The 26,644-nt window shown below is 42.7% G+C and overlaps 1 protein-coding gene and 1 long non-coding RNA gene across 3 annotated transcripts; both read left to right on the top strand.

The window, feature by feature from the left end:
• Positions 1-243: 243 nt before the first annotated feature.
• On the top strand, positions 244-18,662 carry pdcd6ip (programmed cell death 6 interacting protein). 2 transcript variants are annotated; one of them, XM_082521786.1, is made up of 18 exons: positions 244-558; positions 2,870-2,924; positions 3,012-3,081; positions 4,258-4,385; positions 5,294-5,447; positions 6,366-6,466; positions 8,437-8,553; positions 9,364-9,586; positions 9,775-9,898; positions 11,544-11,721; positions 15,124-15,235; positions 15,440-15,609; positions 15,955-16,203; positions 16,394-16,528; positions 16,659-16,753; positions 16,856-16,991; positions 17,081-17,271; positions 17,644-18,662. In XM_082521786.1, the coding sequence occupies exons 1-18, from the start codon at positions 353-355 to the stop codon at positions 17,828-17,830; spliced, it is 2,631 nt and encodes an 876-aa protein (XP_082377912.1). In that variant the 5' UTR covers positions 244-352; the 3' UTR covers positions 17,831-18,662. The 2 variants fall into 2 exon arrangements, with proteins under 2 accessions (XP_082377912.1, XP_082377911.1); XM_082521785.1 differs by having other exon boundaries at positions 8,422-8,553.
• A 6,524-nt stretch (positions 18,663-25,186) lies between these two features.
• LOC309699011 lies at positions 25,187-26,267 on the top strand. The gene is made up of 3 exons (XR_014274232.1): positions 25,187-25,271; positions 25,972-26,040; positions 26,128-26,267. It is a non-coding gene; the product is annotated as an uncharacterized lncRNA (long non-coding RNA).
• The last annotated feature ends 377 nt before the right edge of the window (positions 26,268-26,644 follow it).

Here is a 26,644-nt window from a genome sequence, read left to right as displayed (position 1 = left end):
GGCAAAAACATAAACAAAACACTGATTGCAGTTTCTACCTCGTGACAGTGACGTGATAGCTTTCAATTTCAGATATATTTGGCAGTATATAGGTCAGCAATTTACAGCAGATTAAACTCCAGGTTTTGGCGGAGTTCAATCACGGAAAATAGGAAGATCAAAGCTCCTTCTCTTTCCATTTGCTCATTTCTCAGTAAAGCGGCACTGAGTCTGCGCGCTGCGCCTCGGCGCTTCCCATTACGTAATTGACGTCGCTTGTCACAATCCAGGAAGTGATCGTTCTTGTTTGTGTCCCTGGCTCGCTGTTCCCATCTGTTTTTTCTGAGTTAATAAAGCGCTTTCACGGGCCGAAATGGCGACGTTTATTTCAGTCCCGTTGAAAAAATCGTCCGAAGTGGATCTGGTGAAACCGCTGTCGAAATTCGTAACGTCTACTTACCCGGCGAGCGAGGATCAGGGAGAGTATCTCCGCGCCGTGGAGGAGCTCAACAAGCTCCGCAAGAGCGCGCTGGGAAGGCCGCTAGACAAACACGAGAGCTCCCTGGAGATTTTACTCAGGTAAAAAACAAAACACTGTTTCATAACACGTGAACCGCCTGCTATGTAACTAACGCCAACTGTTCGAACGGCTGTCTCACCTGTGGCGCTGATTTAGCTCGGCCATCGCCGCACCCAGCGGGGTTAGCTTTGAGCTGCTAGCACCGAGCTAAAATGCTAGGAGGACGCTCTCAGGGAAATAACTGAGTCATTTGTTACTCCTGCCAAGTTTCCCTGCGGGGGGAATACAGGCGGGATGTGCTGGCTGGTTTAACCGAACTGTCAGTTGCTTGTGAGGGTAAATTGGGCATGGAAAGCCGACCTGGTTCACACTTATAGCTATGGCCTTTACGCTAAAGTGGCTTAAAGAAAACTATACCTTGTCTAGATTTAGCTTAAACACTGAATTTGAACTTTCTGAATGTGAGAAAAGAACCTGAGTTGTAAGAAACAAACTTATACTTAAAACACAGACACCTGTCGCAAATGCCTAGAGAAGGAAGCCTTCGGTGTGAGTGTTAGCAATAGCAAAATGCAGCTTAATCACGTCTAACTGGCAGTTTTGACGCGTTTGTCAGCACAGAGGCAGTGTTGGTGAGAAAAGCCTCAGTATGTGTCTGCTCATCTACAGATGCAAAAACAAAAGGGAGAGAGTCCAGACCGTGCCTTTTCCTGTCAGCCAGAAGTTGCTGATGTCACTGAGAGCTCCATAAAGCTGAGCATAAATGGTGTCACTGTGTTAAGTGCTTTGCATAGAGGAAGTTGGTAGGATAGATGTGATATATTTTTGTGAAACAAAGTCCCTCTGTGTCCTTGTCACCTCTATGTTGTTAACTGGTGCCTTTCCTCCCGTGTAACTACACTTACCGGTACTTATAAATGAGGCATGGCACTAATGAGGGATGAGAGAGATGTGGCACTCAAATGATCCTGAACCCCAGGCTGTGGTGAGGGAGGGGGGAGAGGGAGATTGTATTTTCCAGGGAGAGGGATAAATGTGTTTATAAACTTCAATTTGGGGGACAAAATCAGCTTAATATTTGTGACTTTTCTTAAACTTGATGGGTTATTATATACCTGCAGCCTATGTGTTCTTATGACCGCTGAGATTAAAGTTAACTTCCAAAATAAGGGCACAAAAGTATATTAGTGGGTTAGTTTCAGTGTAGCCTTTCTTCTGCAATGAATATATCTTGAACAGGCCTGTTTCTTATTCCTGGGTGACATACAGGTACGGACTTTGTCCTTTTTAATATGACTCGTGATTTATTTAATGCATAGAGTCCTCTCATATTACCTTAGTAAGTGTCCAGGTATGCAAATTTGTGATCCCAACCTTTTGTTGTTGTGTAGGTAGGTATATTGAAGTTTGTGTTTGTTTATTTTAAGATTTTGATTTTAAATAACTGACTGGAAATAATTGATCAAAAGTCAGCCCAGGTATTTTTTTTCTGTCCTGTCTCTCTAAAAACGTGAACAAATTTCCTTACTGTGTGAGCGCTAGTTTATGCTCTTTTGTTTTCTTGGGTTTTCTGAGGGAAATATTGATAGAAACCAATTTAAAAATAATTCTGTCTGAAAAAGATTAATATAATAATCTGTTGGTTAAACTAACTTACAGACTTTTGTGTGTGATGTGGGACCTGTGGTTTAGTAGCAGTCTGCTCAGGACCGATCAGAAGCATGCTGAAACTGATTAAGCCGCCATCACTGAATGTTAGCATTGTGTCACTATGGTGACCATTGTTTGCGTAGGAACCTTTCTTTCTCTCTCAAGCTAACCAGGTGGCACGCCTCGGCTCACCTTTCCACTGCTCAGGTGTGTGCGTGTGTGTGTGCGTGTGTGAGTGAGAGACAGAGGGAGAGAGAGAATAGGATACAAACTTTGTATGCAGTTTGTTCTGTTTTAAACGCCAGTGTGTGTTTACTGATGTGTTTTGAGTTCAGGAGAGAAATGTTGAAGGATCGGTAAAAGGGATTCCCTGATGTCATACCTCAGAATAGACTGCTCACACATCACAGGCGCTGATACTGATAGGACAAAGAGCCGAGGTGTGTGTGTATGTGCGTGCGTGTGTGTGTTGTTGTTTCCTGAGTCATTGTCAGATGACTCTGAAATGGCTGAGCTTCCTCACACCACAGATGTCATAACATTCTCTACCTCTATACAGCTGGTTCATTTCAATTATGTTTCAAAGTCTCTTCATTACTTTTTTCCTAACTTGCCATGAATTGAAGTCCCTTTGAGTACTTTTTAGAGAAATGTTATTTCTGGATTTAGATATAAACAAAATCAAAGTTTCAATCTGTGGTGTTTCATCACTCTCTGCAGATATTATGATCAGCTGTGTGCCGTCGAGCCCAAGTTCCCCTTTTCTGAAAATCAGGTAAATGATTGAGCTGCAGCACGCATGACCGTGTGTTAGTTACAGAGCCAAAGCACTTAAACACAAAGCCTCTTCCTGTTTCTGCAGCTCTGCTTAACCTTCACATGGAAGGATGCCTTTGATAAAGGATCGCTATTTGGTGGCTCCGTCAAGCTCGGTAAGTTTGGCTTTTTTAACACGTATTTTTACCTCCGTAAGAACACGTGCATGTCATTGTGTGTATAACAGTTGGCTGTAAAAGGAGGAAATGTTATCACATTAATTCCTGTAAATTTAAAACTCTGCCCCTGAGGTACGTAGTTGTTGTTCTGTCTTTTATTCCTCCTGTCTCTTTGTGTTTTCATCTTTCTTTCACATACACAGTCATGAAACACACCCAGTGAGAAACAATTCTTTTTAATTCAATGCACATACGAAACAGGCCCAACAAGATGTCATATGGAGTTAGAAAGATTTCATAAAGAAGTATGTGGTGCTGACATGTGTTTCTTGTGTAACAGAGCAAGGGGAAATCACATGCACACACAGTTACTCATACGTCATATTGATCAGCTGGAGTTCTCAACCATTGGATTGTTTCTGTTTCTGTTAATTTGAAGGAATGATGTTTGTGTAAATCCATGCAAACAGCTGTTTCAACAACCTGAAACAATATTCAGTGGGGAAAAAACTGATGTCACTTTGTCCTCTCTGTGAGTTTTCTCACCCATGCAGCGCAAGAAGAGACAGAGAATCCTGACAAAAACAAAAGCAGTGACATAGTCACAAAAATCTGGACTTTCCAATATTGTCAGTGCTTGTTATCTCAACTTCGCTGTCTCTAAATATCTCTCAGAACTATGTAATGAGCAAACCTCTCAGCTGGGATGGGAAATCCCCAGCTCAGTGCAGCTACACACACCTAGGGGTGCGACCTGACCAATGAGATTTTCCCTCTTTGTGATACTGGCCACTTAAAGCTTGTGGCGATAACGTCATGTGACTGTGATCAATCAACAGTTTGTTATAAGTGTAGCAGTGTTTTTTATCAGAAGTTTAATAATTTACAAACTTACTGTAAATGACTATTTATCTATTTGCACTGTGACTAAACCACAATAATTCAAAGAACAAACACGGTTTGACATGTTGGAGATAAAAAATTTATAGAAATCAATCAAATAAAAGCATGTTGATCTAGAACTTTTGAAATTTTAGGAAAAGTAACATTTTACATAGTAATAAAGGAAAATTGTGGCCGTGTTTTTGTATGCTGCATCACATTTGGTTAGTGGAAAATCTCAACTATGTTGTGGAACTGAGAGTGAGCCCTTCTTGTGCCTTTGTGTTGCAGCTCTGGCCAGTTTGGGCTATGAGAAGACGTGTGTGTTGTTCAACGTGGCAGCTCTGGCCAGTCAGATCGCCTCAGAGCAGAATCTGGATAATGACGAGGGACTGAAGACCTCTGCCAAATACTATCAGGTGGGTGTACTACCACACAGTAACATACAGTATACTATCACTGTTAAAACTTAGATGATATTTAGTTCTCCTTAAACAAAACCTAAACCCGGAGCCCACCAAAAAAAAAGATAATTTATACCTTTGTCTCTCATAAAACAGTTCACTCAAGCTGTCTTTTACAAAAATATGGAGAAATATTCAATTTTTGTGTTTGTTTTTGTGTTGTTTTTCGTTCGTTTGTTTGTTTTAACTGAGTCGATTCTTCTTGTTTCTGAAATTTAGATAAGGGGTAAAATTTCCAGGATTCAAATGTTTGTGCAAATGTTCTCCAGAGAGTAGATGCACCGAGTGTTTCTCTCCTCTGTTTCGGTTGCCTGTGTGTTTGAAGCCAGGAAATGTTCAAAGCTCTTTGTAGCACCTTTATGATCCATCCTGTTACAGCTGTTTTGGGTTTACTCTGCTGTACGTCTATTTTTGTCCTCTTTGTCAGAAATTTATCAGGATGAACTTCATGAAGTTTAGCCCCATCTTTCTAAGGTTTCGAGGAATTGAAGTGAAATGCATCAGTCTGACTTTTCCACTGATGATAATAAATATTTGCATTGATCTGCTTCCCCAGAAGGATGAAAAGCTTCAGAAAGAGTAGGCCTGCAGAGTGTTTAACCAGACAAACAAACAAAATGCAAATCTGACATGTTTCACTCCAAGCTCGAGACCAGAGTGTGACAGAAACAGGCGGGACTTACAAATTTGTATTTTTATTTCTTTTCTAACATGTGACGCTCTTATCAAACATGTGACCTGATGGTGCTGCATTTGAGGCCCAGGAAGCTGGCTGAAAGCCACAGTTAGCTCTGTTTTTGGGGAAAAATCTTCTTTTAGTTTTGGATTGGATTCATTTTTTTCCTCTTGGTGTCTTCCTTTAGCTGGCCAGCGGGGCGTTTGGCCACATCAAGGACACAGTGCTGTCTGCTCTGAACAGGGAGCCCACCATGGACATCTCCCCTGAGACTGTAGGCACCCTGAGCCTCATCATGCTGGCCCAGGCCCAGGAGGTCTTCTTTCTTAAAGCCACTTCAGGTACCAAAGCCCTGACCCTGAAGACATGACTAAGCCTTTCAGTGCATTTTGATGATCATTTATTTAAAACACAGACTCTATTTTAAGCCCCTTTGAATACTTTTAAAAAGTGCATGACACTTCTACTACTGCTTAAGAGTTTTACTCTGTGGGCCATCTTGCAAGTTAACATTTTCACAGAAGCTTATGTTACAAATAAAATGAAGTATTGTACTTTAATTAATTATATATCATCCTTAATTACCCACTTAAGCAGTTTTTTGTTTTTTTTTGGTCTCAAGATTAATTTCCAGTGCTGATGGGAGCAGTTTAGGTCCCAGTTACTCTCAGCTTCTGTCCCCATTCTGTCTGCACAGTTTGTGTGTTGGAGTTTTAAAGATTACATTATAAAATAGGTTCTTATATAAAAAAACAAAAACTCATCTGCTGAGAAGTTGTGTAATTTTGTTGTAGATTACTTTTCTAACATGTATTGCTGTGATGTTTTAATGTAGTGGAAGCAGTCAGCTCTGAAAACCACTCAGAGAACCACTTTAGAGTTTGACCAAAGCAACCAACCAGCATCATTATCAATAACGTTGGGTCTGTTTTACTGGATATACCGAGAAAAAATACTTCCCATCAAATTATGTTAAAGTAAATCTCATAAAATGGAAAAAAGCATCACAAGCACACTCCAAGTTTCTAAAATTGGTGAAGAATTTGGTGATAATTAAAAAACAAATCTTAAAAATAAATAAATAATGGAAGTGGGAATTGGTTCTTTGGTCCATCCTTTCCTGGGACTGTCAGACTACCGGCGTTAGTGGTCGAGGGTTAATGTGTGATTTTGAGTAAAGCAGCTTGTTATCTGGAGTCTTTTCACGTGTTTGTCTTTGCCTGGTGCATCCTTTTAAAAGGCTCTTGTTCACCATGTAGATAAGATGAAAGACGCTGTCATCGCTAAGCTGGCCAATCAGGCGGCAGACTTCTACGGAGATGCCTTCAAGCAGTGTCAGTATAAGGACAACCTCCCCAAGGTATATGAAGAACACACACACACAAAGTTACACATTAACCACGAGATGGAAAGCCACACATCCACGGTCAGCCATGTGCTCGGCGGGGTGCAGACATGCAGAGCGTGGACTCTTAATGCTTTAGAGTGTGTCTGGTTGTGTGTATTGTTTTGTGTTTATGTGGGAAATATACTCGGGTTGTGGGACTGTCCCATTCACACCCTTTCTGTTGTCATTTTTCTGTTTCCATCCTGTTTTCACTGTGACTGGTTGATTAATACTCAACTACATATTGACCTTTGTTCTTTCTGATTGGTTTCTCTCCGTTTAATCAAAGACATCTTAAAGTAGTTACTAACAATTTAAATGATGCAACCACACATAGACACACACACATTAACAGAGGTCCACGCTGCACGTTTAATATTTTGGAGTTAAGCAGATCGAAACAGAGAAAAGGGCAGCTGTTATAAGTTATAACTGAAGTATTTAAATGTGGGAATTTCCACATGTCTAAATGTAACAGCTGTGACGTGTTAGAAATGATGATGTTTGATATAAACTGTACAAATATAAATTATAGCTCATTGAAAAATATTTTTTCTTACAATAAAAACGCAAAATTCTCCATCTGCATACCTTAAAGCTGAAAGGATTTATCAATCAATTTGTCAGCCAACAAAAAACATAATCTGTTAATATTTTGTTAGTTAATTGTATAAAACGAGACTTGCTTTCAGCTTCTACTGAGATTTTATTTCTCCATATTTTATTGTTGATAAATAAAAATCTTTAGATGTCTCTGATAGGACAAATCTGGGACTATTTAAAAGTCACTAATTATGCCTCGCTCTTGTGACGAGGAAATAAAGTGTGACGAGAAAGTAGCTTCATATATGCTGTTACAGCAGTTTGTCCTCATAGCTACGTTCACCTAAAAGTCCAGAGGATATGGGGACGTAAAGTTTCTGGGTTGGGGGGAAAAAAGGAGCAGAATAAAGATTTTTAAAAATAATAATTATTAATTAAACTAAGAGACAGACGAGTCATGATCACCATCAAAAGAAGGAACATAACAAAACAGAGTAAGTTAAACCCTCCTCTCCCTCTGAGCTAAAACACAAAGTCACTGCACTGCAAGGACAACTGCGCTCCCCTCCCTGACCTACCTGTCCTAATTGCTGACTGTGGCCAGCTGCCAAGGTCAGTACCTAAAGTACGCGAGAGGAGAAAACACCTACTGGACGAAAATCACTCCAGACCCCGCTGAGCCGTAACACTCATATTAAACATGGCCAGAGATTTGAAAAATGAGGACATGATTCAGGATTCAGACAGCTCAGTCATGCTTAATATGTGAGCACAGCTGTCCCACTCGCCTGCTGATAAAAGCTTCTGTTTGCAAGGGGCAGCCAATCAGGAGGAAGTTGACTTAACTCTTTCCCTCAGTTGCCTCTGTATATATTAGTAGTAGGAGCTGTATTGCTAAAAGTATGAAAACTTGCCAGGTAATAATAAAAAAACATTTTAAAAAGCTTGACAGTGGACCCATTCTACACTACACACACACACCTGGTTTTGGGATGTTTGATGAAGCAGCTTTTTCTGGAAGGTTAAAACACTCATGGCCTGTTCTGTTTCTCTCTCTCGTTGTCTTCCTTTCTTTCTGCATCCCTCGCCGTGGTGCTGGCGTTTGCCCTGGTCGTGTCTGTGCGTGCGCGCTTGTGTTGTGTTTGCACGCCTCTCTGTCACCCCTGTCTGTCACTGGCTTCTGTGATTTATTTATTTTTTTTTTTAATTTATTTTTGTATTTATTTAATTTGATTTTTTTATTTTATTTATTTATTTATTTTTTACCTCGCTGATGTGCGCCTGCCATCTTATGGTTTGCGTTGCCACTGTGCGTGTATGTGCGTGTGTTTTTATATATGTCTGCATGCCTGCGTGTTGCTCTGTGGTTGCCGCTCCCTCGTCAGTATTTTTATTTTCAGGAAGTGCTTCCGGTGCTTGCAGCTAAGCACTGCATCATGCAAGCCAATGCCGAGCTGCATCAGAGTGTCCTGGCCAAGCAGAAGAAGAGGTTCGGGGAGGAGATTGCTCGTCTGCAGGTACACAGGTTTCCCCTCGCTTTACAGCCCTTTAGAAAAACAAAAAATATAATAATATTGTGTGTATATATGTGTGTGTGTGTATATGTATATGTGTATATGTGTGTGTGTGTGTGTGTGTGTGTATATATATATATATATATATATATATATATTAATTACACACGAACAACATTAAGCTACTCACGCAGAGAAGAACGGCTGCTGCTGCCATCATCATCCGTCATCATTTCTGCTACACTGGCAGGGCTAGGGGCCAGGACTCTCTTCGGGTTTTTGGGGGATATTGCTCCGGGTCCGATAACAGGCAACCCACCCGCAGTAGATGTGCACGGTGTGAGGTCTCGCAGCAAGCTATCAAATACGGCGCATTTCTGGGCTTTTGAAAAAAATGCTATGCGTCGCCAGGTGTTACCTGTTACCTCCTTTGACAGTATCACAGTATCAGCTTAAAGCACTTGTTGCTGCTGAGTTTGCATCTTTTGCTGTGAAGTACAGCCAGACTTTGACTGGTCCTCCTTGGGCATTTTTAATCTGTAGCTCTGCATAAAAGAACGTACGTACCTGGCCCCGCCTACTATCCTCGGAAACGTAAAATGATTGGCTAGAAGTGTATCACAGCTCAGGAAAAAAAAGCACCGAAATAAAGCACCGAAATAAAGCACCGAAATGTGCGCTGCTTTTCGGTCTGGTTACTACCGTTTATGTCAAATGGCACCGGACACCGGTACCCATCCCTATATATATATTTGTTGTTGTTTTTTTTAAATGCTTCTCCACAACTTTTCCTCCCTTATTTGATCAATCCAGCACGCAGCAGAGCTGGTTAAGACTGTGGCGTCTCGTTACGACGAGTACGTGAGCGTTAAGGATCTGACAGACAAGATCAACCGATCCCTCACAGCAGCTAAGAAAGACAACGACTTTATCTACCACGACCGGGTGCCTGAAGTCAAAGACCTCGAGCAAATCGGCAAAGCAGCGCTGGTCAAACCAGCCGCCATCACACCCCCACTCAGTCAGAAATTTTCAGGTACGAACCGCGGACACACCTCCATACTGACATGATGAAATAATCTGATGAAAGTTAATAAAAAGATAAAAGTGAAAATGATAAAAAATCTAAAAGAAACTGTGCTGAGAATGATGCTCAGCTGATCTGAAAACTGATTTATTTTTTTTGTTTAAAACCATTTGCCTGTCTCGATCTTTTCACTTCAGACTTGTTTGAGAAGATGGTTCCCATGGCCGTGCAGCAGTCCATGAGCATTTACAGCCAGAGGAAGGCCGAGACTGTTAACAGACTGGTGGGAACCATGAGGGAGGCGACTAATCTCTGCAACGGGTATGCTGTGCTGTGTCTGTAAAGCTATATGCTCACATGAGCTCCAGCTCTGAGCGATTCTCCGCCATCATATGTGGGGCTTTATGCGAGAACCTGAATTATCAGCCAGTTTGCTACTGCAAACAAGGTTTATGATATTAAAGAAAGCCTCATCACTTTGGGGCAATGATTGTGGCAGTAATTTTAAAGCCTCCATCTAAATGAAATATGAGAGTTGCTGCTCCTCCTGGAGTATTGGTGAGATTTGAGTGAATGAGATTGAGTTTGTCCTAGATATGACTGACTGTGAGCCTCGGTGACTGCTCAGCGGATTTGAATTCTTATTAGTTTGTGCACTTTCTTTCTGACTTTAATACAAGAACCTGTGAACTGTGATGGATCACAGGATGAGCCGAATGAGCTATTATGTTGATGTTCTGGTTTTCATTGAAAACTGCATATATAGACTCACGGGTGAAGCTGGTCTTTTTTCCCCATAAGTAACTTTTACTGCGCACACAAAACAAACAAAAAAAGAAAAAACACATCCATTATGGCTTCTGCAACGTGATCAACGTGGCTTCTCCAATCAGAGCCAACCATTCAGTTTCTTCCGCTTATCCAGGTCAGGGTTGCTGGAGCTTATATCAGCTACCGTAGGGCGAGAGGACCCTGGATCTTCTTGCTGTGAGGCAACACCACCATACTTGCCTTTCCCCTATCCACCAGAGCACCATAAGAAATCCTAATTCATGTTATGGGTGTGTAAAAAGTACACTTACCTACATCTTTACTACACACAGCAAAAGGAAACATCTAGGATAGTACACAATGTACGGCTTAGATACGGTGGTGCTAACAAAAAGACAGGAGGCGGAGCTGGAGATGCTGAGAGTGAGCAAGATCTGGAGACAAAGTCAGGCAGAAGGAGAAGAGGAAGACCACAGAGAAGGTTCATGGATGTAGTGAAGGAGAACAGAGGAGGATGCTGGGAATGGGTGAGATGGGGACGACAACTAAAGGGAGCAGCTGAAAGAAGGCAGCCTACAAACTACTATGAATGAGAGTGTGACGACACGATTGGCTCGTGTGTTAAAGATGGTGAACATTCAAAGATTTCTATTCGGGATTCTGCCTGTCATGTCTCTCAAAGTTTGCATGACATCACATCAGGCCCGTGTGAGAGCAGTGGTGATCATGTGTCCTGATGCAGGAGTATTTCTTGGAAGATGTCCTGCTCTGTGTAACGTAAAAAGAACGACTTCACCATCTGAGTTTATGTGGAAACTCTCATATGAGTTGCTGTTTGTGTAAACCACTCTGTGTCTTCCTGTTAACATGTCAGTAAGTGCTTCTGTAAATAAATTTAATAATTCATAACATGAGGGAGCATCAGGTACCATTAACGTGTCGATAAAAGCACTCGTGTCGTCAGTGCGGCGCTCTCAGCACATCGTTTGAAGATCTTTATTAGAAATTTGAGCCAACGACGTCAACATGAGTGCATTGTCATTCAATTAAAGCAGTAAAATGAAAATATTTACTTTAACTTGTTTTCGTCAAGTAAACTTTGTAAAAGCTGTTTTTAATGAGCTCCGTGCTGACGAACTACAAATTAATGTTCAAGCAGCCGTAATAACTGACAGATGATGCGTTTCTCCATCAGGGTGTTGGCGTCTCTAAACCTGCCAGCTGCTCTGGAGGATCTGTCAGGAGACTCCATCCCACAATCCATTGCTGAGAAGGCCAGGAACGTCGTGCAGCACGGAGGACTGCAGAGCATCGAGCAGCTCATCAAAGACCTGCCCGAGCTGTTGACCCGCAACAGAGAGATCCTGGATGAGGTCGGTGACGCGAGCAGACACGTGCCCTCTGACCTTCCTGCTCGCAGCGACCCCAAAATCTGTTTAACAAAGCGAAGAAGCCGCTTTTAGAACAACAGGCTGCAAACAGCTTGTTCGTCATATGGCTTTGCTTTCTTCAAAACGTAGCATATGAATCCTGGCTTGGACGCCGCGAATGTTGGAGTTTACTACCACCATTATTACCAGAAGAGCGTATTAATGCTAAAAAAAACTCTTAATCGTTCCTAGTGGCGGAAATCCCAGATCCGCATCATCACAGGAATCTAATCCACTGATCGTTGGGCCAAGGACTGTCTGTCCACCGGCTTCAGCCAACCCATTTTTTAAACATCATGCTGACAAACAAATAAACAGATGGGAGGGAAAACATAAAGCACAATCTGCCTCCAAGTTTGTTGGCAGAGTTGAAAAGTCCAAACTGAAATGCCCTAATTTTCCTAAAAAGTAGTCATTAATGAGACTAAAAGGAGGTTAAAAAAAAAAAAAAAAAAAAAGACGAAAATACAATTGAGCTCGCCAAAAAATGACTATTATTTGAGATTTTAATTTTTTATATATTGAGTTTTTATTTTTAATTAAACTGCAGTTTCAGTTTTTTTATTTAACATGCATGTTGAGTGATCATTAAAAAGTACACGAGGCAAACATGGACGAGCAAAGTTTATAATCACTGATGTAATAATCGCTGCTTCGTGTGTCTCAAGTGTGGCAGTTTCTGAAAACACATGAATGAATGAATGAATGTCTTTTATTCGAGCAACCAAATAATAAAGTTATTGTAATGTACAATTACACAAAAAAAGAAAAAACAAGTTTAGCTCGAAAAGGAGTGGGATGAAGACAAGCTTTTTAACTCCCACCCCTACAATCTTATCTGAGTTTTAAATTTTGTAGTTGCGCAGTACATTTAAATATTTGTGACATACAATTACGGTTATAAAATTATCGCATTGTCATAATTACGACATACAGTAGTGTAAATATTTAGCATCAATAATACAGTCTTTGTTACCACCGCTGAATATCACAGTCATCACCATCATGGTCATTACATCCTCTCCGTATATTATTTATATTTTAGCTATGAAAATATCAATGAAGTTTGCTTCCATTGTATAGTTGTAACTTCATCAATTTTACTTTTAAGAATTAATTCTGGTCTACTGTTTCCTAATAATGGAGATAACAGTAATAACAACAGCGTAAGACAATAATCAACAGTGTCCATTTCAACTCTACAAAATAATTGTTTATATAAGTATTTGTTGTTAACATTCTATATATAAACAAAGAAAAAAGAAAGAAATAATACAAAGAATATATTATTATTTACTATCATCGATAAACAATCACACACTCGATTCCTCTTTGTACCTTGACAATATACATTTTTTGTACCTCGATTTAAACAGATGAATATTTGGACATTGCTTGAGCTCTACATCCATTCTGTTCCAAAGTTTCACTCCACACACAGACACACACAAACTTTTCCTGGTAGTTCTAACTATCTGCCTTTTAAAGTTACTACATCCCCTCAAATTGTAACCTCCTTCTTTATGTGTAAAGAGCTTTTGGATATTTTCTGGCAGTATACCCTTATTTGCCTTATATAGGAGTTGAGCAGTCGAGAATTCAACTAAATCAATCAATTTTAATAGTTTTGACTGCAGAAACAAAATATTAGTGTGACTATAATATCCTACCTTTATCCTACCATTAAACCCAAAGAATACATTATTCTTATAGCACATTTTTGTAGTATAGCCAGGTGATGCAGAGAACTTTTGTAATTATTGCCCCACACCTCTACACAATAAGTCAAGTATGGTAGGACTAGTACACAGTATAACAAAAACATTGCATGGCAGTTTAAGAAGAACTTGGCTCTATTTATGATTGAGATACTTTTGGACACTTTATTTTGTATATGTCTGATGTGTGATTTCCAGCATAATTTGCTATCAATCATTACTCCCAAGAATTTTATTTCTGATACTACGTCTATGACTACACCATCTATTTTTATTACAGTATCTTCATTTACATTGTAATTCCCAAAGAACATTACCTTGGTTTTACTCAAATTTATAGATAATTTGTTAACATCCATCCATATTTTTAATTTCCTTAACTCGTTGTTAATGTTAAGTACTAGGTCACTATGGTCGTCGTTAGAATAAAAAATATTGGTGTCGTCAGCAAATATAACTAATTTTAATAACTTTGATACATTAAATATGTCGTTTATATAAAGGTTAAATAGAGTTGGTCCCAGAACTGATCCTTGTGGCACTCCACAGCTAATGCCCAAATACCCCGATTCAAATTCGCCCATCTTCACATACTGCTGTCTCTCAGTCAAATAACTTTGGATCCATTTCAAGGCCACTCCCCTAATACCATATCTGTCTAATTTTTTAAATAATCTGCTATGATTAATCGTATCAAATGCTTTCTTCAAGTCAATAAATATCCCTGCTGCATGTCTTTTTCTATCCAGACTGTTGGTTATCTCTTCTATTGCATCAATGATAGCCATTGAAGTTGACCTTCCTGTCCTAAATCCGTACTGACTTTCATTGATTAGTTTATGTTTGTCAATAAATTTACCTAGTCTATTATTATAAAGTTTTTCTAATATTTTAGAAAACTGCGGGAGCAGGGACACTGGTCGATAGTTAGTGAAGATGTGTTTGTTTCCACTTTTATATATGGGTATAACTTTAGCTATTTTCATTTTCTTTGGGCATTTCCCCGTTTGAAATGATAAATTACATATATAAGCTAGAGGTCTGGCAATGCTATGTATGATTCGTTTAACTAATGTCATATCTATACCAAAACAATCAGTAGAGGTCTTGTTCTTACAGTTGTTAACTACATCTAAAATATCTAATTCAGTAACTCCCGACAAGAACATAGTCTTTGAATTTATTTCTATCAGTGACATTTCGCTGTGATTACTTTTTGGAATTGTTGTAGCCAGCTCCGGTCCCACATTTACAAAAAAGCTGTTAAAACACATGCCACAATGACAGGATCTCACCAGCTGTATAAGCAATTTTTCCGTATCCTGACATTATAATAACAATAATAAGAATATCCAAATAGTCTAACAGATTCCTCATGTGTCATCAGGACCTCCCCAACATGATACATATTCAAACCCGTTTGAAAACCCACCTTTAGAATCGGTTCTGATTACTTTTTTGTATCATTTCTTACTCGGGTTTCCTCATTTTATGTGTCTTTAAACTCTGTTATCTTATGCTGGTGTTATGTCCTCTCATTATTTTAGATGTACAGCACTTTTGTGCTAATCGATGTGTATCGGTGGTGTTTTTGTCCTCTCAGCGTCTTTGTGTTCTCGTCCTTTAGTCTCTGAAGATGCTGGACAATGAAGAGACGACCGACAATGAGCTGAGGACCAAGTTCAGCCAGCGCTGGAGCAGAACTCCCTCTGGAGACCTCTACAAGCCCCTTCGAAGCGGTATGCCAAGGAAGATTGTTGCTCTCATTTGTTGTTGGTGTTGGGCGCTTTTTAAAAAAAATTTATTTATTGGGGCCATTACACACTGAGCGCGCTGCAAAAGAACAACAGGAAATTCCTAATTTATTGGACACAAACTTGTCGTGCAAGTTTATGCGCTGTAAAAAGCCCTCTCTTAGTCCCTCTAATCCTCTCCCTACACAGAGGGCGCTAACTTCCGCAACATCTTGGACAAGGCAGTGCAGGCCGACCAGGTGGTGAGGGACCGCTACAACACCCACTGTGACATGATCGCCCTGCTGTGTAAACCAGAGAACGAGCTCAACGCCGCCATCCCCTCTGCCAACCCGACCAAGACACTACAGGGCAGCGAGGTCTGTCTGACATCTTTACATCTTTGTTTGTGAGCTTAAATATTGGGAATGTGCTTTTTTTTATGTGTGTGTCCCATAAACGTCGACTCCTGCTGCACAGAAACCCCCGGTGGACATTGTGTTCCTTATGGCCCTTTACCTCCTCCCCTCACTGCCTCCCTTTTTCTTTTCTTTTCTTTTTTTTTTTTTTGCTGATACTGTGTTGTGTTTCACTGGGGAGCTCAAATAACTAAGCAAGCAGAACTGAAAGAACTGCACCTCTCTCCAGCTGCTGGACTCACTGTAACGAGGGTGAGAGGTTAATGTCGGACTGTGGAAAAGTCATGTGTCTACCTTCCCCTGTAGGTAGTGAACGTGCTGCGCTCTCTGCTCGCTCAGCTGGAGGAGGTAAAGAAAGAGAGGGAGACTATCGAGGGAGAGATCAAGTCCGTGACCTTTGACATGTCCACCACCTTCCTGACGGCGCTGGCTCAGGATGGAGCAATCAATGAGGAGCAGCTGTCGCTGGGCCAGCTCGACCAGCTGTACGGCAGCTACAACCAGCGAGTGCAGGCCAGCCTCCGCACACAGGAAGAGCTGCTGGGGAAAGTTCAGGTACAGGCAGCTTTGGTGGGAAGTGTGCGGGTTTTATGTGTGTTTATTGCTTAAATTGGGTCAGAATTCCCTCACGGGAATGATGCTTTAACTGTATCGGATTAAAAGAATGTATAGATGGACATAAAGTGCATACATAATAAAAGGAGTCGGAGGTTAACCGTCCTCTCAACCTGCGATCTGCTTCCAGACGTCCCACCAGGAGTTCAGCAGCCTGAAGCAGTCCAACGCAGACTCCAACCAGAGGGAGGAGGTCCTCAAGAAGCTGGCCTCGGCCCACGACAGCTACATGGAGATCAGCAACAACCTGCGCGAGGGCACCAAGGTACGTGCTCAGCAGAACAGCGGGACCAGCCGTGCCGCAGCGATGCATATCTTTTGTCAGATGTGCTCTACTTTTGTGCGTCCCAAACCGGGTTAGTTATTTTTGTCCCTGTTTGTTTCTCCCCGCTCAGTTCTACAACGACCTGACAGAAATCCTGCTCAAGTTCCAGAACAAATGCAGCGACATCGTTTTTGCCCGTAAGACGGAGCGCGATGAACTCCTCAAGTACGTACCCGCACGGTCATTCCAAGCTGGCCAAGAAGGAAGACTGTTTTTGCAGTTGGGTTCTGTTTTATTTTATTTGTGATGTTCGATTTTTGCTCTCAGGGACCTGCAGCAGAGCATCGCTCGAGAGCCCAGCGCTCCAGCCTTCAACGTTCCCGCCTATCAGAGCACTCCCGCTGCCCCCTCCGGCCCCGCCGCCCCGGCTCCTGGACCGACCCCTGCACCCAGAACCGTTTTTGTAAGCGGATACTCAGCCCAGCATTGAATATTATCAACATCTGTCAGTCGTGTGCTCATCTTTCTGTTCTCTCCCTCTACGTCTTCCAGCCTGTGCAGCCTCAACAACCCGAGTCAAAGCCCCAGCCCCCAGCCAGGCCACCTCCACCAAGCGTGATCCCTCAGGCAGCCTCCACCACACCCGCCAGCTCACAACCTGCTGCCGCTCCCACTAACAACCCACCACCCATGGCACCCCAGGCCCAGGGACCACCTTACCCCACCTACCAAGGCTACCCTGGGTCAGTTTTCAAATCTGTCTTCTCTGTTTTTTGTTTTTTTTTCCAGTGGATTTCTCAGATCTGAGCACCTCATTTGGTCCTTAAAGTGACAAAAAAAAAACTGCTGCAGGTTGACCGGTTCGCATTCTCATTGGTGCATGAAATATCTTCTCAGTAAACATGGAGCAATTAAAAATCTATAGATGGTCTTTAATTTTACCAGCTGCAAATGCCATTAAACCCAAACTCAGTTCTAGCTCTGTATACTGATGCTAGAAGAGGGCGTTACTTGCTTCATTATAACTTTTAAATGAAGTCTGCAACCTTTGACTCTGAAGTGTTTTGATTATACAATGTTTGAAGTTTGTCTCGTCTGTTGTCTTTTCCCTGCAGGTACTACCAGATGCCTATGGGCTACAATCCTTATGCTTACGGCCAGTACAACATGCCCAACATGCCCTACATGCCCTACCAGACTCCGGGTCAGGGAGGATACCCAGGAACTGCTCCAGCAGGACAGCCCTACCCAGGCTACCCCCAACAACCCCCTCAGCAACAGCCCTACTACCCTCAGCAATAACTCCCCTCTTCATCCCCGTATTCCTCACATGTTAACACCAAATTAAAAAAAAAACAAACAAACATCCCCAGCAATAACACTTCAATCCCATGGGCTCCTCCACTCGTCTTACACTTTTTCTCCTCCTGACAGCAGCTGTGTGAAGGTGGAGCTGCTGAAAAGCCTTTAACACTTTTCTGTAACTCATCTTTCTTTTTGTTAAGCGCATGTTTTTCTGGATCCTGGCAGCACTTTTCCCTAAAACTGTTTCAGCTTTCATCAGTGCACTAACACCTCCTCCTCCTCTTTATTTTTTTATGTACTCATTTTCTAAAAGTTTTGTTGATTAAATTAAACCCTTAACCTCTTTCCGATGAAAACTGACTCTTTGACTGAGGTGGACTGCTGTAACAACACTCATCGAGGCGCACAGAGCGGCTCTTCATTTCCTCGCTGGAGACTGTGCATCTGTATTGACTCAATCAAATCTCCCAGCGCATCTATATTAACTATATTACTATTTTTGTAATGAATACTGATGCTTCTCTGATGTATAAATCTATAAAAAAAACAACAAGAGAAAAACGAATGGCCGGTAGGTTTTCTAATGTAGATGACTGTTTTTGTTTCTCTTTCACTCTTTCCTCTCGCTCTCTCACCCCGGGAATGTGGGTTTATTTCCGTGTTACAATCAAGAGGCTGTACAAGTGGGAGAAATGGCTCTGCTATATAAATATATGTATAAATAAGACTCTGTATGTGATTAACCGAGACACTCTGTGTGCGCCACTCCTGCTCTTTGTGTTTTTGTTTTTATCCATCACCTTTGAGATTAAAAACAACAGCAACTAGACGCCATTTGTTTGTCTTTGTGTTTCAGATGTCTTTTATTTATTGATTTATTTATTTTTTCCTCTCCTTAAACTGTGGAGGTTTGTAAAGCAGCCAGAAGAGGGCAGTCCTGCAGTTCACAGGGGAGGGGGAGGAGGGGGTGTGAAGCAGCACTACCTGCCGTTGTTGTTTCTGTCAGCCAATCAGAGATTGACTTGTCCCATCCAACTAATCGGATGCTTTTTGACCCCCGAGCACTGGGGGCAGATCCCATTTAGATGACATGCAAATTACGTTCCAGTGAGGTCGTGATCTCATCCAATCATATTTCCCCGCAGGTGATTTCTCCATAGACAGATTTCATCCCGAGATATTTATTCAGTGTCAGGAGACGCTAATGATTTCGCATATCTCCTCCCCGTGTGTGCGCGCGCGCGTTTGTGTGTGTGTCAGGGAGGCAGATGGCAGCGCAGTGTGATGTCTGGAAGGATGCATGGAGATGTTGGCAGAGAGCTGCTGGTCCCCTGCCTACATCCATCACTCCACCTCTCTCTCCATTTTCTCCTCTCTTCTGTCTAATCTGTCTTCTCGAGTTCCTACCACCACAACTCTTTAAAAAAAAAAAAAAACTCACCATATTTCACTTAAGTTTCCCTCTGTGCTCTTCCCATCCTTTGTTTTCCTTCTTATCAGATTTTTTTGCTTTGCTCTTAAGCGTTTTCTCTTTTTCTAAATAATTATTATTTTTGTACACCACCTGGCATTTCCTCGCTCTCCTGGCTCATCTGTTTTTGCTTACCATTCGTCTGTCCTTGCTGTCCGAGCTGCGAATCGCTGGCAGTGAGTTATCTACACCGGTCAGTATCTCCTGGCTCATAAACGTCTCGCAAGATTACGTCAGTGTGCGCGCTCGCGCTTTGGAGTGAGACTCACAAGGAAACACAGTTTTAATCAGATCTAACAGCTCGCATCTCCTACTGGAAGTGACACAACACATACACACTGCCATGTTTTTCTCTCTGTGTATATCTATACAGCATGGCTCTGCCGCCGCTGCTGCCAAAGCCAATTGTAGCTCTGGATGTGTTTATCAAAGGTGTCTGTGCGTCTCTGCCGTTTAATTTTAACAAGGCGTTCTCCACCGGAGGAGTGTCACATTTTAATTGGTCTGAAACAGAATAAAGGCAGCGAACAGAGCACTGCAGTGACAGGTATTAATTACCTTCTGCCTAATGGCTCCCAAACTCCGCACTCAGCCATATTGGTGTTCACACTATTCTTACTCCCCCACTCTTCTCTCTCTCTTTCTCTCATCGCTTTGCTCTCCTCCTCACCATGTGTTTGTCTGTAATAAGGCTGAACCGAGGCTTTTCTTTGGCTATGATGTTGATAATTGCAAAGAAATACTCGATTAGAGGAATTGCTGCGCAGAGATACCCAAACGGGGGATTTGGGGCAATTTTTCATTTGTCCTAGGGTTTATGTAAAGAGTGTTTCAGTTTAATAAAATAATGGAATATAGAGCTGAAGCTCGTACACTAACCAGCCACTTACCAGGCATACTTATTTAACTCGGCAGCAGCTCGGAGCGTTTAGGCACGAAGGCACGGACACGACGACCTGCTGGAGTTCAAACCGAGCTTCAGAATGAGGAAGGAAAAGGGATTAAGTGACTGAACGTGGCTGCTGATATACTGGGATTTTGCCACACAAGCATCTCTAGGGTTTATGGAAAGGGTGTCAAACATAAGGCCCAGGCGCCAAAATAGGCTCAGCAAGGACTCCAACCTGCCTCAATGGACTGCTTTGAAAAATGTTAAGGAGGGCATAATTATTATATAAAAGACATGATAAAGACCAGCCTTATGTCCTTTTATACTACACCAAAGTAATTACCAGATAAACATTTAAATGACAGTGAAAAATCAGGAACTTTTCTATCAACCATATTTAGAGATAGAAATACATACAGTGCTGTGCAAAAGTTTTAGGCACCTGTGGAAAAAAATGCTGTAAACAAAGAACACTTTCAGAAATATAAATGACTGTTTATTGGCCCCAAATAAAAATATTCTGCAGCAGGACAACAAACTCAAACACACGGCCAAAGTCATTAGGAACTATCTTCAGCGTAAAGAAGAACGAGAAGTACTGGAAGTGATGGTATGGCCCCACAGAGCCCTGATCTCAACATCATCGCGTGTGTCTTGGATTAGATGAAGAGACAGAAGGATGCTACATCCACCGAAGATCTGTGGTTAGTTCTTCAAGATGTTTGGAACAACCTACCAACCGATTTCTTTCAAAAACAGTGTGCAAGTGTACCTAGAAGAATTGATGCTATTTTGAAGGCAAAGGGTGGTCACACCAAATATTGACTCGACTTACATTTCTCTTTTGTTCATTCACTGCATTTTGTTGATTGGTGAAAATAAATGATTAACACTTCCATTTTGGAAAGCATTGTTTGTTTACAGCATTTTTTCCTCACCTGCCTAATGAGTGTGAGTTCACAGTGACTGTGTCAAGCTCTAAAAACTGTCCAACATGGAAAAAATCCCAAAAATGTAACAAAATTGGATGTTTGCTTGGAAGTTCCACTGAGATAAAGATCTACACAAATTACATTAGAACTGACATTAGAACCACACGCAAGCTTTAGGCATTCATCACAATATACAGCAGCAGGGGTTTCTCAGTAAAAACACCTGCATGCTTCCTGCAGCACATTTTTTTATGTGCTTCTAAATTTAGCAGCAGGAATGTTGACACAATGGTCCTTTTCCTTTTAACTGGTTTGCCTCCACACGCTGCAAGGAAAAACATTTTTATGTCTTGGATAAATGGCAAAATAACACACAGAATTATTCCGGCAACACTTTCCTTTGGAATTTTTGACCTGCTTGCTCAGTTCCTCATGGGAAAGGTTTATCAGGATGGGACTTTTCAGTCACTTCGGCGCTCTCAAATCTCATCAATGACTGATCGCCTTTGCTGCCTGTCTACAATATGGTCAATACTGGCCATATCTGTCACTGCCTGTGTGCTGTGTTCTATGTGCTCTATATTCAGAGACTAGGTATTGTGTTGTGTTGAACCATTTGTTGTAATATTTTTAAAAAATGTAACAAAAACTTCCATTCATCCATTTTCTTCTGCTTATGCAGGGTCGGGTTGTGGGGGCAGTAGCCTAAGCAGAGAAGTCCAGACCTTGCCACTTCCCCTCGCTTGTCCGGGGGAACCCCGAAGTGTTCCCAGGCCAGCCGAGAGATATAATCTCGCCATAGGGACTTGGCCAGAACACCTCGCCCAGGAGGCATCCTTGTCAGATGCACCTTAACTGGCTCCTTTTGATGTGGAGGAATAGTGGCTCTACTCTAAGCGAGAGGCAATCTTGTTCTTTCTGTCACTACCCAGAGCTCCTGATCATAGGTGAGAGTAAGTACATATATCCACTGGTAAATTGGGAGCTTTGCTCTATAAAGTTAATAGAGATTAAAACATACATGGACGAACCCTCCTTGTAGTTTAAACAGGACTGATGCTGGAAGTTCTCAGGTGTTTTGTTAATGAGGGTCTACCTGTGTGAACTTTTAACCTCTGCCTGTGATTGGTTCAGGTTGTCTGTTTGTTAGAGTGATTCCAAAGGTTTTCATGGAGGACTTTTTATTATTATTATTAATCCTTTACTCGCTGTGTGATCGGGGAAAAATGGACAATAGCGGACTTTTGTCTTCCCAAGAAAGCACCACAAACTAAAAATCCAGTGTAGGTATGCAGTCTTGTATTGTGATTGTAATTGAATAAGTTTTGCTGTGACGGCCCCTCTTTAGTGTGCACACACCCTGGCTATCATTCAGCGTTCCTCCTTCGGCTCACTTTCTTTGAGGAGAGTGCGAGAAGCTCTAAAAGGAAAAGGCACAGTGCTAAAATCTCATTTATGGTGTTAATTTGATCAGCTATCTGTCAGCTCACAAGTTGCCAGTATCAGTGCCTGTGCATTGCCTGATAATTTTGCCTCTACTAAAGCAGCTCTCTGGCCCTGCTATGTGCGATATTTTTTTTTTCCCCATAGAAGCGAGATGCCTGAAATAGCTCTGATTGACAGGTATAGAGACACAGTTACTATAACAACTACCTCCTGGCTCTCATGAGCACTTCTCTTCCTCTCAACCACCACCGCCATCATCCCTCCCCCCTCACCTCACCTCTTCTCTTTTCATTTTCTTTTACCACCTCTCCTTTTTTACCCCCCCCCCCCTCCCCAATCTTCCTCTCACCACCCTCCCCCCTCCACTATGTGCATGTGTGGGTGTAGAGGGAAGAGATTATGAAAAAAAAAAGATGAACTCCACTGCAATATTTCCTTCACATGGAGATGTTTGTGTTGCAAGATAGAGGCCTGGCACCAGCTATTGGATCTAACCTGTGTGGGTGAGGGTAGGCGAGAGTGGGAAGATGAAACATGCTTATACAACACGGGCAAATAAGCCTTTTATATTCTTTTCGTGTTTCCTTTTCGGTGCCTGTTCCTCTGTCAGGTTGAGCCGCTCTGCTTGTATAATCAAGTCAGTCCAGCGTGCTCTGTGTTCCTGCATGCGGTATATATGTGTGTGTGTGTGTCGGTGGGTCTGTTTGCATGCGTGCACGCAATTTGTGTCAGCGAGCGGCACAGTGAGGCCACCCGATATGATGAGTGAATTTCAAGCATGATAGGATCTAGTGGGACTGACAACGGAGAGCGCACAGAGAAAGTAGGTGTGTGTGTGTGTGTGTGTGTGTGTGCGCGCACTGCTGGGAAGAAGACGGACGTCATTGCTACCACCTGCTTCTGTGGGACAAAGGCCAGACGCATACACAGACATTTGCATATGCAGACAGCCAAGCAGAGGTCAAACCAATCTCTTAACATAGCATTAATGATATGATTTACTTAGCCCCCACATCCAACCACCTCCACCCACTTGCCCCCCCCACCACCACCCTGTCTTCACCCTCCCTCCCCCAGCCCCCTGTCCCTGCCTCTCCTTTCATCTCCCCGTCTCTGAGTCATCACACAGGGTGAGAGGTCTGAGGAAAACAAGCTGCCAGAGTTGGACATGCCATAACAATGCAGCACCTGTCAGTGCATGTGTGTGTGTGTGTGTGTGTGTGTGTGTGTGAGTACATGTGCATGCTGCTGTCTCAGAGCGTCTGTCATCAGGAGAAGGCAGGGAACATTTCCAAGTGCTACTGTAAATACAAAGACACTGTGCCCTGTCTGTGCTTGTATGTGTGTTTGTGTGTTTGTGTGTGTGTCTGCGTGCGCGTGTGTTCTCACCGCTGTGGCTTTCTCCAGAAGTTGCTCTGTCGCCCTATTGATTGGCTGTCTCACTTTGTGGCAGGAAATGAGACGGCGGCTGCCACTCAGCACCTGTGTGACCCCCCCACCCATCCACAGAGAGCTCCTCTAATGATCTGAGCTCAGCTGCCTGGGTCTTGCACTGCAACCGCTTCCTCACCGGCTCACGGGCTCAGACCTGATCAGTGGCGCACCCATCAGCGTCTCACAATCGTGCACACATCAGACAGGTACTCCTGAAAAATATGTGTGTGCGCGTTTCAAATAATGAGAGCACCTGTAGAGGTCTCTCCTCTGCAGAAGTTGATGATTTGGAAGAAGTGAGCTGTGCATCAGGTTGTGCTTTTGTGCTGATCCATTGCACTGAACTGACCGGCTGAACTGATGTAAACTCGTGCTGATGCTGTCAGCTCGGTGGCAAATTTGAGCCGATTTTTCTGCAGCGTTGACACGAAGGCGAATAATTCAGAATTAATTAGGCTATGACACACAAGAGGAAGGGGGGGTGGGGGTGCAGCCCATAATAAGACATTTAAAACAGGATGGGATCTGGTATCCAAGTGCAGGGTATCCATAGAGACCGTTGCTATGGCGGAGAGAAATCTCACCTCATTAGGAACAAATATAAATAGCCTTGCGACTCAGCTTATGGTCATGATGGCCACGGTTGAAAGAACAGGCTCTGAGGCTCCCGGGTCAGCAATGCAGGCTGGAGAGTTAAGTGGAAGACAGAGAGATGGATAAAGGGAGTAATTCAGAGAATTAGAAGGAAGGAAGATGGTTCATAAAGGGGAGAGAATAGATTGGGTGCCTCATGGTGGGAGGCAAAGAAAGGGAGGAGGAGGAGGTGGAAGGGAAGAAGACAGATGCGTAAAAAAATGGAGACAGAAAGCAAGTTTGTCAGTAGCATCTGAGGAAAATCTCCCAAAGGTCAACCTGTTTGCTTGTTTCTATCCTCAGGAAGCTTTTAAAAAAAAGCCAAATAAGTAAAATCTGCATTCACATCCACTGAACTTTGGATTTAAATAAAAGTACAAGACAATCCAGATACAAAGTGCAAAAGAAAGCGTGACTAAAATAGCATAATGAGACGGTGTGAGAGACTTTTTTTCTTCTTCTCTTCTCAGCAACACATGAGCGATGGAGGAGGGGAGGAGGTGGGAGTCGTGGGAGGAAAAGTTGGGAGTGGGAGAGAGGTTGACAGCCGAGAGTCGAGGAGACCGATGGCAGCAAAGTGAAAAGTGGAGACGTCCTAGCACAGATTGCATCAACAGGTCTGAGCCCCTCCAGGTATGCTGCAGTGCGCCGCAGTGTTACTACAGTATTGACTCATCCCTGAACGTCCGGAGATTCTCTGCGTGGACTTCATGCTTCTCACTTCCTGTGTTTTACTTTCTCTTTCGCTTCTTTTGCAGCCTGCGGTCTCATGCTGTCTGCATGCATGCGTGCAGACAGCATGTATGTGTGTGTGTGATTTAAGTGCATATCCATTGTGTTTTGTCATCAAGCCTCAGTTAGCAGCTGAAAGTCTGCTTAGTGGCATGAGACCAATGTGGTTCCTCTGCGTCCCTGACCTGTGTAAAATCCACCCGCTTATTATTCGTTCACATCAGATATCCAACTGTGTCCCCCCCTCCTTGTTTGTAATCATAATTATTGCACTGTAAGTGCATCCCACCCCACCCCACGCCCTCCACATATCTGCCGTCTCATGCTTAATTGCTTTCAAACCTTTTCAAAATGTGCCAGATTATATTAAATCTTGCGGCAAAAATCAGCAGAGATCCATCTGCATGGTGAATGCCATCGCACCGCTTGAGTAAATTTAGCAAATTTCAAGCAAACTGATGGGTCAATTAAGGCAGGAGAAGCAGAGAGAGAGAGAGAAAGAGACTCCCTCCTCTAAGATGCAAATAAACCTTAAAAGCTCGTCGCGGCTTCCTGTTCTTCAAAGCTAAATGGTTTTTCCTCTGCCTTTTGTTGTGAACAGTGTGTTTTCAACTCGGGAACAAAGGTGTCTGCGACTGAAAGATGAAAACTGCGACAGCTGATGAAGATGGTACAGAGTTCAGACGCACGTTTGTGTGGGCCGTCTAATTGAGGGGATTGTTTGATTCCTCTCCCCTCTGTGTTTCTCTCTCTGAAGGCCTGTCAAACTCGCACTCGGCGGAAGAAGAAGGAAAAAGAAAGAAAGAAGAAGAAAACACAACAACGCGTATGGAAGGACCGGAGGAGCAGAGGAGGGAACGAGAGTGGCGATGGAAAGACGGCATTTAGGAAGAAAAAAGGAGGGAGTTTACGCCCACTGCCTGAAGAGATGAGAAGACAGGCAGAAGAGGAGGGGAGGGGGGTGAATGTGTGGAGGAAGCAGCAGTGTGAGTGTGTGTGAGTGTGTGTGAGTGCCATAGCCCATCAGCCTGTCAAACATCCGTTACAGACCGCAAACCCACACAGCCATTGTGCTGCTGAGGTCTATCACTTAACAGGTGCACCTTCTTCACCCTCACACATCGTCTTATGATACAATATATACGTATTTGCGTCCGTGTGTGTGTGTAAAGGTGTGCGTGTGTAGGTGGCCACATTTACGCAAGTTTGAGCTTCGTTCACTGAGCTCAGCCCATCCTGGATGATTTCTGTGTAAGCGGTGATCCACAGTGAGT

Source organism: Aulonocara stuartgranti (genome assembly GCF_965226115.1).
Source record: "Aulonocara stuartgranti genome assembly, chromosome: 22".
NCBI classification, from domain to species: domain Eukaryota; kingdom Metazoa; phylum Chordata; class Actinopteri; order Cichliformes; family Cichlidae; genus Aulonocara; species Aulonocara stuartgranti.
This window is presented reverse-complemented; position numbering and strand designations above follow the sequence as displayed.